The sequence below is a fragment of the Podarcis erhardii genome, assembly GCF_964252035.2.
Source record: "Podarcis erhardii genome assembly, chromosome: 12".
Lineage (NCBI taxonomy): Eukaryota > Metazoa > Chordata > Lepidosauria > Squamata > Lacertidae > Podarcis > Podarcis erhardii.
The window spans coordinates 39304192-39321759 of NC_138513.1; the positions used below are offsets into that span (position 1 = coordinate 39304192).

At 42.2% G+C, this 17568-nt stretch overlaps 1 protein-coding gene and 1 long non-coding RNA gene across 2 annotated transcripts in view; both read left to right on the forward strand.

The window, feature by feature from the left end:
• The window catches only part of LOC309325825, a 71691-nt gene that overhangs the window by 7194 nt on the left and 46929 nt on the right, over positions 1-17568 (forward strand). The window lies entirely within an intron of this gene.
• On the forward strand, positions 468-16530 carry LOC309325735 (prostatic acid phosphatase-like). The gene is made up of 11 exons (XM_081834034.1): positions 468-925; positions 6607-6730; positions 8056-8142; positions 9405-9557; positions 10674-10775; positions 11701-11805; positions 12718-12850; positions 13378-13460; positions 14169-14275; positions 15391-15564; positions 16348-16530. Exons 1-10 carry the CDS (start codon positions 852-854, stop codon positions 15542-15544), a joined length of 1122 nt encoding a protein of 373 aa, XP_081690160.1. The 5' UTR covers positions 468-851; the 3' UTR covers positions 15545-15564; positions 16348-16530.

Sequence of the window (17568 nt, forward strand, 5' to 3'; positions counted from 1 at the left end):
AAAAACTTGCAAGAACTCGCAAGACGTTTTTGTCTTGCGATGCAAGCCCATAGGGAAATTCGTCTTGTGAAGCACCTCAAAAACGGAAAACTCTTTCGTCTAGCGAGTTTTTCGTCTTGCGAGGCGTTCGTGTTGCAGGGCACCACTGTACTTTAACAAGAGCAAACACACTCAGTGGGAGAGGTGAGGCAAAGAGCAGCCACCATTATGGGCAACTAACTCATTACCTCAGAAAGTTTGGGTATGCCCAATGTTACCTTTCTGTACGGCCCTGAACCTTTAAGTGCAGGCTGGTAGTGAGGCTTCCCTTAAACTTTCAAAATGGGTTATGAATTTCCCCAGCACTCTTAAGTTCCCCTCTTTTTTGGTTGATATCTTTTTTGTTTTAAAGGACCTAAAGTTTAGTTCCTGAGCATGACAACTTCTGAGAAAACTGCTGTGGAGCTGAGGTAAATGTGAAAATGTTGTTTCTGCTCCTGTCAGCGTGAAGCTCAAGCTTCAGGAGGCCACATCTCAAAAGACATTTCTGTGGAAAGATTATGCTATATATTATTAATTTCACGACACTTCTGTAAATGATATCATTTTTGTGAAATCCTTATTGATGTACTGATATTCATGTTATTTACCTCTGTATAAAACCTTTGCTGTGAGTCCCTCCAGAGATCTTTGCTAAACAAACTAAATAAATTAAATAGTTACATCTGTATGCCAAGCCTTTCTGAGGTAAAATGGTGCAGCTACACATCACTAAAATCCTGTTGCCCTGAAGTTTGCTATTCATATGTAAAAGCACCCCCATTTTGTTCTTATTTTCAATTATTGAACATGTGTCAATGGAATCTTAATTAATGGAAAAGATTATGGCAACGTGTCCTTTCCTTAGAGCCATGAAATATAATTTCCATTTCCCTCAAACAACCAGGTACACTCGGTTCCTCTCTTGCAAATCTTAGATGCCCTGTATTAGCTAAAGGGCATAATCCTGACCATAATGGATGCCTATGATGTCTGTGTCCAACTTCTGCTAAGGGCAAATGTTACTATGGTCCATTGGCGGTTGGATCTGTTTCTACAATATTATGTACCTCAGCTTTTAAACATTCTCTTCTTCAATGAACACTTAATCTATGGAGATAATGGTATTGTGCTGTGCTGATGTCCTCCTTGACTGACCATGTTTATTTGCCCATACGAATACTTCAATTGGCCATGATATTATGCATCTGTACAGAATATCTTCTTCTTAATCATTTTTATTGGTTTTACATATACAAAGTGATAAGCGAAGAATCGTAAAATATATTCATATAGAGATTCCTCCAAATCTCAGGACTTCCCCCCATCCCCTTGATGGGGTCCCATTTTAAACATTTAATACTGCATATTCTTCCATACTCCAATTTTTATATCAAACCATGTTAGCCATAGTAATTTTAACACTACAAGTAAAGTTAAAATCCTGCTTTTGTTTCCATCTGCTTACAGTGGTCTCCTAAATAGCTTATAATTTTTTCCCATTCTTTTATAAAGTTTTTGTCCTCTTGGTTTCTGAGTGTTCCTGCCAGTTTTGCCATCTCGGCATAGTCTATCAGCTTGCTTTGCCATTCTTCTCTGATAGAGACTTTGTCTTCTTTCCATATTGGGCTAGTAGCATCAGGGTGGCTGTTGTTCCATACATAAAAAGTCTTTTCTGCTCCTTTGGTATGTCGGTACCTATAACTCCTAATAAAAAGGCTCCTGGGTTCTTAACAAAAGTTATTTTAAGCACTTTTTAAATTTCATAATATATCATCTCCCAGAAAGCTTTTATTACCTTACATGTCCACCACATATGATAAAATGTACCTTTTTTACCTTTACATTTCCAGCAGATATTATTACTAACCCTATACATTTTTGTACAGAATATCTTCTAAATAGGTTTGAGTTATTGTTACCACCATCACTGATATACCTTTACCCTGAGTGACAACCAGTGTGGTGGGCGAGTGGCGTGTTTCTCCCCTCCTGGCAGCAACGCCACTATGTTTGCTTATTTATTTAGAAGATTTGCACCCCACCTACCACTGGATTGAGCGGTCCTCAAGCAAGCTAGCAAAAGACCATAATAACATGAATGCAGATGCACAAACTGAGCTGGGGATGGCAAGGGGTTGGGGTAAGCTTCCTGCAGCTATTCCTTCTCTGGCCATTTGGAAAGGGCAAGGCTCGCCTTCATTCTGCCATGATGTTCTTCCTGGAAGTCTGAGACTGCAACCTCCCCATTATCTTTGGTTCCCTGCCCATAAGCAGAGACCTAAATGTCCTTCCTTTTGGAAAAAAGCAATGGGGCACAGCCTCCAGGCAAGTGTGGTCCTCCAGGCCTACAGAATTTGGCATTTCCTTCTCAGTCCTTGACTATATTACAAAAATACATAAATCAGTAGCCATCAAGTTAAACTCCAAGATCAAATTTAGTCTCCACCCCTTGGTTTCCTCTTTATAAAACACAACTTTTCCCCTTCCCACCTTCACTAACTAGGCAATTCATAATTACTGCCAGGAGCAACGAGGTCAGTGATGCATCTGCTACACAGTTTCAATAGCTGTGGCTTCGCCTTCTTCATCCTGTTCTTGGGTCTGCTTCTCCCGAGTATCACAGGAAGGGAACTGAAGTATGTTGTGTTGGTAAGCGTGAGGTCTTCTTTTTATTGCTAACAATGACCTTGACAGTGTTGATCTTTGCTGTTCTTCTTTCTAAATTATGTTCCTGTGAATAATTTTATGCATGCTAAGTAGAATTTTTTTCAGAAGGTTTGTTTTTATGAGAAAATTTCTGAGCTTTTTCTCTTCCCTCCCCCCTTAAAAAAGACCACTAGGAATATCCCACTCCTACCCCCTATTTCTCGAATCCCCGCGGCGGGGTGAGCTCCCATCGTTCGGTCCCAGCTCCTGCCCACCTAGCAGTTCGAAAGCACCCTTAAGTGCAAGTAGATAAATAGGTACCGCTTTGTAGCGGGAAGGTAAACGGCGTTTCCGTGTGCTGCGCTGGTGCTGGCTCACAAGAGCAGCTTCGTCACGCTGGCCACGTGACCCGGAAGTGTTTCCAGACAGCGCTGGCCCCCGGCCTCTTAAGTGAGATGGGCGCACAACCCCAGAGTCGGTCACGACTGGCCCGTATGGGCAGAAGTACCTTTACCTTTTACCCCCTATTTCTAACCATATTTTGTGGTTGCCATCTTTCCATTATTCCCATCCCACACAATGCTTTTGATGAATGATGCTAAGTACCACCACGCACAAAAAGCATTGTTTAAAGGACAGGGTATAAAATGTCTAAACAAGCAAGCAAGTATACAAACCAGAGCTTGAACAAAATACTGTCTAATTGAATTTAAACTCTCGATTTTTCTGGTCAGCTTTATGAAGAACACACAATGGGCTTTTAAGTGTTCAGTGCATACAATATTTCACTTGACATCTGAATGTCAATGCCCAACAGTCAGCAGATTTTGCAATGCATGTTTTCTGAATATGAGAAAATTTTATATTCCCTTTTTACTTCCTTTTTCCAACTGTACTTGCAAAATATCACTTATTCTTTGCAGTACACAACAGTATTATTGACAGTCTTCCCTTTGTAGATACCCACCCACAAAGTCTGTTAGCTCTAGAATAGGGCTTCCCAAACTGTGGTCCATGCCCTTCCTTCAGGTGGTCTGCAACATGTCCTCATGAAGTATTCATAATGATTTTGAATACTTACTTTCTTTCTTCCATTTTTTTCAGTTTGAATTATATGAAATGCAAAGTGTAGTACAATAAGATATAAGACATGAAAAAGCACTAAAAATATAATTAAAAATTATACAGCACAGAGCAGATTGCAAGCACTACAGTAATTAATAAAAACCATTAAATGGTCCACCAAGACCATCAGCAGTTTTCAAATGGTCCAGGAGAAACCACTCTCAAAAGGACAAAAACTAAATTCAAAATACAGCTGTATTAGCGAATCCCCTTCAACCTCTTAGCCATGCACAGAATTGCTGAGGCACAGGACCGCTAAGAAATATTGCGTGGACAGGCAGAGTCCCCAGATCCCGCACGGTCCCCCCGTCATGTGGAATAACGACTCAAGACAACGTGCTATGAGATTAAATTGGCCACAACATTATTAAATTTCAAATGTGGGTAGACCTTGGCTCAGGCATTGGGCGTTCTCCCTCCCCAGTCCCCAGCCGGGGACCTAGGGAGCATCAGGGTTATCCAGTGTGTGGGGGGGATGGGCCGGCTCTGGAGAACATATGTTCAAGCAGAGATAGCCGCCCCCGTATCACCGCTGCCGCAGGGGAGAGCAATGACGACCTTTCGGCGTACGGTCAAAGCCTCCCTTCAGAAAACCCCTTTAACGGGGAACCCTGGAGGATTCTCTCTACCGGATCTAAGTTTATATTATGAGGCGGCGTGCTTATTGTGGCTGAAGGATTGGATAAGATTGGAAAATAGGGACATCTTGGACTTGGAAGGTTTCGATAACAGGTACGGGTGGCACTCGTACCTGTGGCACGAAAAGGTGAAAGTTCATAGAGGCTTTCTAAATCATATTTTTAGGGGACCACTGTTCCAAGTATGGAAAAGAAATAAAAATATATTGGAAAGGAAGACACCTTGGTGGATTTCACCAATAGAGGTGTTAACTATAAAAAAAATAAACATGGAAGGGAAGAATGCCACTTATGAAGAACTAACCTGGAAGACAGATCAAGGGATTAAACTTAGACCATATGAAGAGATCAAAAATTTATTTACAGGGTGGTTGCAATACCACCAAGTAAATGACCTGCTAAAAGAAGACAAAAAGAAAGTAGGATTTGAAGATAAAAAATCTAAATTTAATGTAGAAGTTATAGAAGGTAAGAACAAAACACTGTCAAGAATATACGATATTTTGCTGGAGTGGTATACAAAAGATGAGGAGGTGAAGGAGGTCATGACTAAGTGGGCGATAGACATTGGATATAACATCGATTTTGAGAGATGGTTGGAACTATGAAACAAGAATATGAGATTTACGGCATGCACGGCACTAAAGGAAAACCTGTGGAAAATGATCTACAGGTGGTATCACACACCAGTGAAATTAGCGAAGATTTATAAGTTGAAGGATAAAAGATGCTGGAAATGTAGAGAGGTAGAAGGCGACCTCTACCATATGTGGTGGTCGTGTTGCAAAGTGAGAGGCTTTTGGGAATTGGTTTATAATGAACTTAAAAAAATCTTGAAATATACATTTCCCAAAAAGCCAGAAGCTTTTTTGTTAGGAATGGTCGGCAAAGAAATTAAAAAAGAAGACAAGATCTTGTTTCTATATGCTACGACAGCTGCAAGAATTATGCTAGCACAAAATTGGAAATTAGAAGTAATACCCAACATAAGTGACTGGCAGGTTAAAATGATAAATTATGCTGAGCTTGATAGAATATCAGGAAGATTAAGGGACCAAGACGAACAGAAATTTCATGATAATTGGAAGAAATATTTAACGTATATGGAATCTAAATCTCAGGTGACACTGGCAGGGTTGAAATAACTCTAACAGCGGGAAAGACCTATGTAAAAGAGGTAAAAAGTACACGACTATATAATTTATTCGATACTTACCAAAGTTGTGGAGGGAAGTCCAAGGCTCAGTTGAGATTAACTTAGTTATGTATTTTATTTATGATTTGAGAAGAGGATATAATTTGTATAAGGTATAAGGTATGTGGTGGATTTTTTGTTTATGTTTTTCTTGTATATATGTGCAATATGAATAAAAATTTATAAATAAATAAATAAATAAAAACGGGGAACCCTAGTATCGCCGCCGCAAAGAGGAAGATGGACAAAAGGATTCCGCCCAAGGCCTGATACCGCCAAAGTTGTGATGTTTTGCTACGGGAAAGGCGAAACCTGCCAATGCAGGGAAATTCCTTTCCGGCCCTTTAACAGCGACCTTAACGTAGCAGCGCCCGCATACCTGTGAAGAAAAGTTAACCTGCAAAACCTGTGTGGAAAAGTTAACCTGCAAAAGAAGACATTAACTGAGGGTGGGTAGGGTGGGAGAAGCTCTGGAGCCAAGTGAGAATTCCCAGGTAAGATCCTCCCTCTATTGTGTGGGCAGGTAGTCCTTCCCCTACCTGGCCTGGTCTCCTTGGCAACGCTTCCCCCAGGTGGGATTGGGCAACTGACTGAGGTAGGCGGAGACCTCCAGGTATCCCACCTGAGGGAAGGCAAAGCCAAGCCTATGCTGATGGGGCCACTCCAGATCTAGGGGCTGCACGCGTCCACGCAAAGGGCGCCCCCCGTTTTAAGCGGGGAGCGGTCATTCTGGCGGCTTTTTCCTAGTGCATTTCTCTGATAGACGAAGGCTATAATATTATAGCCACTTACTTAAAAAGCAGGACCTACTGAAGTCAAGTCATTGGGACTTCTGAGTAGACAGGCATGGGGTAATGTTGTGAGAGGGTTGTGTGCTTCACATTTAGAGCGGCAGCAAGGCAGCTAATATTTCATTCCGATAGATTGCATCCAATTCTATTTTCTATGAAAACTAATGCAATCTTCAAAACATTTCACCAGGTTTACCGGCATGGCGACAGAAGCCCTCTTTCAACTTTTCCCACTAATGTGGTCAACGAAGACGTCTGGCCACAAGGATATGGACAGCTCACAACGGTCTGATAATGCTCTAAGAAATGAAAACGTATTTTGTTGATTTGTTTGCCTTTATATAATACTCATTAAGATACTAATTCTTAGTTTTATTATTTTATTTAACAGAATGGCTATACTGCTCAAACGTCCAAATCTCTACAAAGCTTCTGAAACTTCTGAAACGTTGTTATTTATTATTTCAGGCTCCAATAATAGCAATGCCCATTTCAGTACACTGTACACAAACATTAATATAATTTATGTATGGTCCACTAACCCAAATTACAGAATGTTAACTACATAATTGCAGTTAATTGCAGCATTTAGAAATTTTGCAACGTTCTAATCTTTTCCTGGGACGCGGGTGGCGCTGTGGGTAAAACCTCAGCGCCTAGGACTTGCCGATCGTCAGGTCGGCGGTTCGAATCCCTGCGGCGGGGTGCGCTCCCGTTGCTCGGTCCCAGCGCCTGCCAACCTAGCAGTTCGAAAGCACCCCCGGGTGCAAGTAGATAAATAGGGACCGCTTGGACCGCTTACTAGCGGGAAGGTAAACGGCGTTTCCGTGTGCTGCACTGGCTCGCCAGATGCAGCTTGTCATGCTGGCCACGTGACCCGGAAGTGTCTTCGGAGAGCGCTGGCCCCCGGCCTCTTAAGCGAGATGGACGCGCAACCCCAGAGTCGGACACGACTGGCCCGTATGGGCAGGGGTACCTTTTCTTTACCTAATCTTTTGCTGCTGTTGAGCATGGGTTCCATCTTGCTCACCCCAAACTGAGTCCTTAGAAACGACACTTCCTCATGAGGTAGTGTTGTTCCAAGAATATTGCTGTGGGCGAGAAGGGAAAAGCCCTGCATCAAGCAGGATGTGGAATGGCAACAAAACATTGTTTAGAAGAAGAAAACCTGATGCCACCATCATAAGCCGCCGCTCAACGAAGAGCAGTGAACATTTTACTCCCAGGCTGCAGAAGTTGCCCAAACACAGCTCCCACTATCATAGTCCGCAGTTTGGGCTGTGAATGTAAATGGCGTTCATAACCCAGCTCTAGAACAATGCCAATGATCTGAGAGCTACAGCCATATCAGCACACATCCATAACTTGTAACAGAATCTGGTCCAGCCTCTTTTTTCAGTCTTGGAGACCTGCCACAAATCTAGATGTTAACCTTGTTCTCCTGGTGCTGCGGAAAGGAACAGGCCAAAATCCAGAGCTTAGCTTTTTCATGATGATGTAATGTACACCCAACACCACGAGCCTAGAATACACAAAGTGTTCCTTTATCCGTTGAAATAGTCAGAAGTAGCTTGGAGGGGACGGTAAATTACATCAATGAGTTTTACATGCATACTTTTCCTTTTCCTTTTTCCCACAGCGTGGAATGCGGCAGCAATACTTGTTGGGTCAATTCATAAAGGACAGATATAAGGACTTCTTAAGTGATGAATACAAGCAAAAGCAAGCAAGTATTGGAACTAACTTCCCCGTTTTCTCAGCAATAACATTTATACTAATATAATGTTAGGGTCAAACTATGATTATTATTACTATGATTATTATTATTATTATTATTATTATTATTTATTTATATCCTGCCCTCCCCAGCCGAAGCCGGGCTCAGAGCGGCTTGTCAGCATCGCCCTTGAGCCAGTGTACCAACTGGACTCATGCACTACAGCCCCGACTGGGCTAGGCGAGCTGGGTAGCACTGCCAGAGACCTCCTTTCCCACAGGAACAGGTCACAGTGCTGTGGACTCACAGCTTGGAGCTGAGAGCACCGGATTCACTGTCCCAATAATGCAGTCGTTGCGCAGCAGCGTTTTGCAGAGTCTTGCAGAGTATAAACCACTCGGAGAGCAGCTCTGTAAAATATCCTCCTTTATTCTATAACTACAGCTATGATACAAACTATATACAGAGCTAAATATTCTGAGCATAAATCAATGCTATACTCTGAGTGCCTGCAGCTGTTCTTAGCAGCAATCTTATCTATAAACACGATCTCTTGCACTCTCTCTCCGACACACTGACTGACTCTCTCTCTCACACAGAGACTGACTCACTCACTTGACTAATTAAGTAGAGAGCAGTACATTGCTCCTCCTCTCTGTAGAGTCAGCAGAGACCTCAGGAGATTCTCAGGAGATTCTTGGGTATGGGAGGGGTGAAATCTCCTCACGGCTAACAACAGTAAAAGTAACACAGTTTACATAAAATCACAATCAATTAATTGAAATACATTTTAAAATCAATTCATTCTAAAATGCCGCTTAGCTATGGGTGAGTTTCCCCATGCTTGTTGGATTGGGACAAGCAAATAGAAGCAGAAGTGTAGTGATTTCCACCATGTGTTCAAAATTTACTCATAATTGTAATCCCCACAAGCCTAGCAGCATCCGCAGTGACTTTCCATCGCCAACCTTTCCCCTCCTTACAATGGCTACTATGATCACTGCAGCAGAGAGGGCGAGAGAAGGTGAAAGACCCTGTCTTTCCTTTCCCGTGTCCTCCTGGTTCTGTCCCTCCCCTCCCACTGGATTTCCAGTTAGGAGATGGGGCACAGACAGGAAAAGAAGACACCAGAAGTCACCAGAGCAGCAACCCTCAAAGTGGGTTGGTGTGGGTATGCAAGTTAGAACTATACCTCCCCCTGTGGAAAACAACCATCTAGGATCAAAACAACAATACCATCCTGAGCCACTCTTTCATTTTTTCCTTCTCAGATTTATGTCCGAAGTACAGATTATGATCGAACCATTATGAGTGCTCAAGCCAATCTGGCCGGACTCTTTCCTCCTAAAGGAAACCAAATCTGGAACAAAGAGATCCTTTGGCAACCAATTCCAGTTCATACTGTGCCACGTTCAGAGGAAAGGGTAAGGAAACGTGTGGTATTTTTAACCTTTTCCTCTCCCAGTTCAATGGAAACATGGCAACCTGAGAGGTGAATATTTCACTTAAATAGAGAGATAAGAGAGAGAGAAGTCTTGGAGTTATGATACAGCGTTAGAGCTTCTATTTGCAAAAACCAGCTGTAAAGGTAAAGGGACCCCTGACCATTAGGTCCAGTCGTTGGGGCGCTCATCTCGCTTTATTGGCCAAGGGAGCCGGCGTACAGCTTCTGGGTCATGTAGCCAGCATGACTAAGCCGCTTCTGGCGAACCAGAGCAGCACACAGAAACACCGTTTACCATCCTGCCAGAGCAGTACCTATTTATCTACTTGCACTTTGACGTGCTTTCAAACTGCTAGTTGGCAGGAGCTGGGACCGAGCAACGGGAGCTCACCCCGTCACGGGGATTTGAACTGCCGACCTTCTGATTGGCAAGTCCTAGGCTCTGTGGTTCAACCCACAGCGCCACCCACGTCCCTCTAAGGGCCCATGGACCAAGGCCATGGGCATGGAGAAGGTAGTCTGTGACGGCACTTGGAGCTTAAATGCACCAGCAGAAGTTGCAGTGTGCATTAAAACCCCTACTCGGAGGGGCACACTTGACCCTTGCTGCAGTCACACTGAGTATGGAAGATAAGAAAGTGAAGTTTATTGTAGGAAATATTTGTTGGATACCACAGATCCTAGATGCAGCTGAGGTAAATGTACAAAGAACCATGCTTGCTCTTCCATCTCTGCAGTAGAGTGAGAAAGGAAAAATAACTCCTCTCAATGGTGGAGTGAAGAAGGAGGAAGTGAGGTCAGCAGCCCTGAGAGTATCAGCCTGAAGAAAGGTCAGCACTGAAAGTCTAGCAAGCATGGAGGCTCTACTTTCTATCTCCATGCAAACCCACCAAGCCTTTAGCACAAGCCGCCCCTGACCAAGGCAACTTTTTGCAACAGAAAAAGTGGGAGTTCTAATCACACGCTACGGACTGGTTGCTCTTCAAGCATCTTCCCACTATTAATCTGAATTTAGGATGGACATATGTATTATACACAGGCAGATGACAATATGAGGAGGTCTTTTTAGCTGATATGTTTCATTTCATTTCATTAGTTGTTGCATTATCCTGTTCACGCTCCATGTCCAAAGTTCGGTCAGCTTCTAAAGGAAACTTTGGGATCCAAAACAGTCCAGGAAAAACTGAAAAGTCAAATGGTAAGAAATGGAAAGGGAGAATCTTATGGCTGCAATCCATGCGAGTAAATCCCACTGAAATCAATGGTGCTTACTTCTGAGTAGACATACCTCAGAATGTGCTGCGAATGTCTGATAAGACAGCCAAATGCCTTTTGTTTCTTGATGTGACGTCTATTTTTCCTCATTATAAATTTTCCTCATTATAAAGTTCATATCCTATGTCTCCAAGGCAATCTAAATCTTTCCCATCTCACAGTCGAAATGACCATTGCATGGGTCAGCTGAAACCTGACTGGTCCAGAAAAATGGCAGTCAATTTTATTTCTGCTGCTGTCTGCAGGGGCCATTGAGCATACTCAAAAGCACTCTGCTTGCCTATTAACGTCTTTGTTATGTACTGAGTTGAATAGGATCCAAAATGCAGCAGTCTGATTGGTCCTAGAACAATAGGATTCAGAATGCAGCAGTCTGATTGGTCTTAGAACAATGCAGCAGTATGATGGGTCTGCAGGAGCCACCCTATCCAGCTCCAGGCGGAAGTGAATCCGCAACCTGATTGGCCTACAGGAGAATCCCGGAATTAACTAATCACGTGCGGCCCATTTTGTAAATAATGTGTATAAAGCACATATTTGGAGGGAACTTTCATTCCTCACTACTATGAGCTGAATAAAGAGCATGAAATCCACACTCGACTCCAAGTATATTTCAGTCTTGTTTGCCAATAGCTTTCAAACCCCTTGTGCTCCTTAAGATCAAGCTCTGAAAGCCCACCGTTTAATTCTGTCCTCTAAGATTGGAGACTACTGCAGCACCCCCCCACATTATGGAACTGGCAGGGCAAAACTCTGCCCCATTAAAAAATGACAGTCACTGCATGATCAGGCCCTACCATTCATTTGCACTTACTGGTTCAGTAATCCTTCTGCTCTTTATCTTTCAGCCATTTCTAGGTCAATTAGCATCTAACCTGGGATACGATATGAAGGCTCTTCTGGATTTTAACAATCACAAACTCTGGAATGCGTACGATGCTTTACTTGTTCAGGTAATTTCTAGCAAACCTATGTGAAACTCATTCAGCCCCAACAAAAAAGACCAAGGGGTTTAGGACGAGGTCAGGTGGCACATGGCAGATAAAAGCCACACTTGTGGCAAGGTCATTGACGATCCTGCTTTCAATATTATTTGTGCTGGAGGCTGTTGTAACCATAGTAGCAGAAGCTGCAGTGGTCCAAGCTACTGTTTACATTGTGGATGAGGAACCATTTTCAGTTTCAGGGACGCGTTTCCATCTAGGAAACCTTCCAAGGTAGGACCACGTATCAGTGGTGGTTTTAGGGGGCAAGGTTGTGTAGAGCTATAAATGTACATTTTACCTTTGTGCGGTTCTCAACCTGTGGGTCCCCAGATGTTGTTGGACTACAACTCCCACCATCCCAGAGCTCTAGCCTTGCTAGATAGGGCTGATGGAAGTTGTAGTCCAACAACATCTGGGGACCCACAGGTTGAGAAAGGCTGCTACACACACACAAAACCACACACACACCTCTCTATGCTCCATATAAGAGACATTATCAGAAATCAAAGACACATTTCAGCCAAGCTAAAACACCCACAAAAAGGGGAACTTCTAGACTGAGTTCATCAACCCAGTTGTGTGTTTTTTTTCTTTAACTGCCATAGACATGGGGCTGGGAGAGGAGACCTCAAAAACCTATGTAGTTTAATTCTAATCCTACAATTGTGGACATTTATTTAGACCAAATCCCCTTTCATTGTATTATGGTTTTATTGGCTGGCTGTGAGCCATTTTGTGTGGGCCCCAATGTGGCATGGAATGGGTTTTCCTATATAGAAACATGAAGGTCTGTGAAACAACAGACCAGATGAGAGTGAGAGAGCAAAGGCATGGCTGACAGATGAATCACCACCCGCTTTTATTTCTTTTCAACTGTAGAAAAATCATAAGCAGCCATTACCAGCCTGGGCTACTGATGAAGTCATGGCCAATTTGAAAGATCTTTTGGCATTTTCCTTAAATGCAATGTTTGGGATACATGAAAGAGAAAAGAAATCACGACTACAAGGAGGTAAGAAAAAGCAAAACAAAGCCCGCATCTTTCTATATGGCATGCATATTATCTAAAGCAGGAGCAACTAACTTATCTTGGTTCAAGGGCTGCATTGAAGGCTGGACACTCAGAGAGACCAAGTGCTGCAAGCCTCATGTGTAGACACAAAGGCTGGATTTAGACTCATTAAAGAAACATTTCAGGAAAACGCATTATAAAGCTTATAGTGGGAAGTCACGTTGCCAAAGGGTCCAACTCTACAGCGCCACTGGTGTCCCAATGTTATAGCACATTTAAAACACTTCCTTCCTTTGCTAACGTAGCTGAGTCCAAAGTCACATTCCTATGTGGATATAGACCAACTCAGCACCCATATTGTATACCCGTCAACTGTCCCAGTTGAATTGGGAGTATTACTAGAATGTTCGAACTTCTCTGCCCCAGCTGAAAAAAAAACTCTTTGCCAATTTGCTTTAACAATTGGTTAAAGATAAAAGGGCTTCTTGGTTTCACCAGCATTTGTATTCCTTTCCATCACCATTAAGGTCTCCTTGTGAAAGATATTTTGAATAAGATGACAGAGGCTACTGAGTCCACTGATGGAAGAAAAATGTTAATGTATTCAGCTGTAAGTATGAACATTTTAAATTGACCAAACCTTCTGTAGCTCGCATTCTCCTGCTACTTTTTGGCTCCCCTCTTTAAGCAGACTATTTGGAAATGTGATTTGTCTAATCAAGTAACATTATGCGCATCACATCTTTTAAAAACAGGGTTGAAAAACAGAGTGTCACTTTTTACTTTGAAGGGGAAATAGTTATGCTCTTGATGAGTCGCCCTACCCTCCTGGTCTGGATTGGGCCACATTCTGTACATTATCTTTGGGGGGCTGTAGGGAAACTGCATAGCCCTCCAGCCCAAATCAGGGTCCCAACACAGCTCATGTTCCTGCAAAATAAAAGTAATTACACAGAGAAAGAGAGAGAGATGATTGACATAAGGTTTCATTGATACTGAAGGCAGCCTCAGAGCTACAAATGTGAAGAAACTACATGTTAAAATACTAAATTAGCTGACTGTCTGGAACTAGCCTAAGGTCTTACATCCCCATTTCATTCCCTTTAGCGCCTGCTTGGATTATTTGCAAGCATAATCCCTTTACAATATCACATGTCCTAGAGACCATCATGAGGCCCTTGTCTAAAACGGCATCTTTGAAACTAGCAGAGTCTGAGATAAGAACTCTCTTTCTATATATTCATATATACACATATGTACGCACACAAAAACTTCTGTCATAAAAGTTATAAGGAATTCTTTCTTCTCCCTTTTATAGCATGATACCACAATAGTTGCTCTCCAAGTAGCACTCAATGTTTTCGACGTAAAGCTACCTCCATACGCGGCCTGTCTATTTTTTGAGCTATATAAAGAAGACAGTGGGTAAATATGAACTCGTATATTCAATAATTATCAGTGATTTATTGGGTAAGCATCTGCAAATTCACTCATCTTCTCAAACACAGTATTTCTTCTCACAATTCCTGCACTGCTGAAATGGGTCAAAAATCAGTTGCGTTCCCTCTGCGTTTGAGCTTGACGTCTGGCTGTTCAAAATGCTATTGAAAAATTATTTCATAGCTGAGTGGCTGAGGTGTGCATACCTTTGAAAGACAGAAAGGGGTTGAAAGGGTTGAGTCACACTTTGTGCCAAATCTACAATATTGATCATTGATGCAGAGCTGAGAAACCCCAATTAAATCATAATTACTTGAAACAGCAGGTTAGAATTGGGCAACAATGAAAAGGTGTCATGGGCCTCCCAAATGAAAGACTCTTCTCAAAAGAAGAGAGGTTGTCTACCCACTTTTTCCTAACTTTTCTCGATTATTAAAGAAAAACAAGACTAAATTCCACAAAATATCCAATTTCATGAAAGGATTTGTTAGACTACATCCAAAACAATAGTGCAATTCTAGTCACACCTAATGGGTCCACCCATCTTATCAGAAGAGTTCTCAGATCAGTTCTTATGAAATGGAAGTGAGGCCTGGGTGATATATGGCTGCATCTTGTAGAAATGACTTCTTCTTTCTTTGGCGATCACTCATAGCCGAGTAAGATTGTCTTCCATAAACATGGTTTTAACAATGAATCCACAAGTGACTGGGGAGGCCAATTCTGGATCCACACGTCCTTCCACAGTGGGGACATTGGTTTCCAGGCGGGAATTGATCACGGTGTGGATTTGCCAAGTATGCCTTCCTCCTAGCATGTTTCTCCCTTGCGTCCTGAGTTCAAGTGTCTTCAAAGCCCACGACACCTTTGGTAAAGGCTGTTCTCCAACTGGAGCGCTTGCAGGCCAGTGTTTCCCAGTTGTCAGTGTTTATACTTCATTTTTTTAGATTTGCCTTGAGACAGTCTTTGAACCTCTTTTGTTGGCCACCAGCATTACGCTTTCCATTTTTAAGTTTGGAATAGAGTAGTTGCTTTGGAAGATGATCATCAGGCATCCACACAACATAATGCTCTTAATGACCTACATTTCTTCTTTTCAGTGAGTTCACCATTGAGATGCACTATCGGGCCAAACAAAACCTTCCACCCCAAGCTCTTGTTTTGCCAGGCTGTGAAGCGGCTTGCCCCTTGAAGAAGTTTAAAGAACTGGTTTCTCCTGTCATACCAGAGGACTGGCAAGCAGAATGTAATTAGGTTGGCATCATAAATGAGAGGTAAGATAGGTAGCAGGGTTTATACCAACACATATAAAACCGATGCGTCAACTTTCAATTTCTCAGCTTGACCTTCCTCACAACACCCCTATGAGGTAGATGAGGATAAATGGCCCAAGGTCAAACAGTGCACTTCATGAGGCTACCTTTGACCATGACTCAGAAACTGCAACTAATCCCAAATGTGGCAGCTAAATTGGTGTCTGGGAACGGCCGCAGGGACCATATAACACCAATCCTGAAAGACCCACATTGGCTCCCATTACGTTTCCGAGCACAATTCAAAGTGTTGGTGCTGATCTTTAAAGCCCTAAGCGGTCTCAGCCCAGTATACCTGAAGGAATGTCTCCACCGCCATCGTTCACTAAGGTCCAGCTCTAAGGGCCTTCTGGCAGTTCCCTCACTGCAAGAAGTGAGGTTACAGGGAACCAGACAGAGGGCCTTCTCAGTAGTGGCGCCTGCCCTGTGGAACGCCCTCCCATCAGATGTCAAGGAAATAAACATCTATCTGACTTTGAGAAGAGACGTTAAGGCAACCTTGTATAGGGAAGTTTTTAGCATATGATGTCTTCCTGTGTTTTTATATTTTGGGGGGGAAGCCGCCCAGAGTGGCCAGGACAGCCCAGTCAGATGGACAGGGTACAAATAATATAATTATACAGGTACACAGATGTATACATAACTTGTAATAACTATATGTGTATTTCCCAAAAATATATTTCTAAATGATGGCAGTGTTGTTCACCTTTTGACATGTTGCTATTGTCTCTCGTCTTCTACCAGGGTGAAAAGTAAAATCAAAGAAAAGGCAAAGGAGAAAATTAACACCCCCAAGAAGGAAAGCGGACAGCAAATAAGTTGTAGGACACCAGAAACACTGCGTGACTGTTGATGCTTTTGTGTGATTCTCATTATTAGGATTTTCATCTTCTCAGAAATTGTTATGATCAAATAAATATCAAGCAAATAGATTCAAAAACTGACTTGAACAAACACTGCTGTCTGCCGCATCATTTACAAGTTAACGTGTGTCTATATACTAAATCTAATGACGGGAGGGGGGGCGGTTAACGAAAGCCTTGGGAGAGAGCAGCAATTGATTTTGCAACCTTATTGACAATATTTTTTAAATACTGATTTTTTTAAAAAAAGTTCAAATGTGCAACTGAGCTTCATATTCTTTTTTTAGAAGTCCATTTATCAAAAAATGGTTAACATATTTTGGACATACTCATATTCTTCAAATACCACTCTTATATAACTGTGAAACTGAGCACTTGTACAGTTCCCATTCATTTCAATGGGTGTTAGGACTTTTGAAGTCCCTGCTCCCATACAAGGTGTACAAGTTTTCTAGCTCCCTCCTCCCTGTTGCCAAATCAGATGAAAAAGAAACATAGGAATGTTTTGTCCTGCAGAGCATTTGCCTTTGAAGCTTCCTACTCAGCTGAAACTAACAGGTGTTCCATTAACATCAGTGTCACCTTGAACTTTAGATTTGTATTTTGCTTAATGCTGGTAACCTTGAACTTGTTTGTGCCTTTAACCTGCATTTTCCAAATTATTGACACCCTTAAATTTATTAATGTTGTCAAAGCATTTAGACTCTGTTGCGTTATGGTAAATACAAATAATTCAGATGCTATATTCCCAAAGTCAAGGATGACACAGCTATTAAAAATGTCCTTTCCTTCTCTGTTAGCTTTTGTTTATGTGACTGTTTCTTCCCTTTCACCTCCCTTTAGAGTTCTCAAACAGTAGATATGTATGTGTGTGTGTATATATATATATACACACACACACACACACACACACACACAGACACACACACACAGACACACACACACACACACACACACACACAGACACAATGTGTACATTTACCTGTAATGGGTTAAACAATGAAAGGGCGGTTAATCATCTTAAGATCTACAACTGCTCATCAAATCATATTGTGCTCTATAAATAATTTCCTGACTTCTTCTGAAACAGTGGTTATCAGGC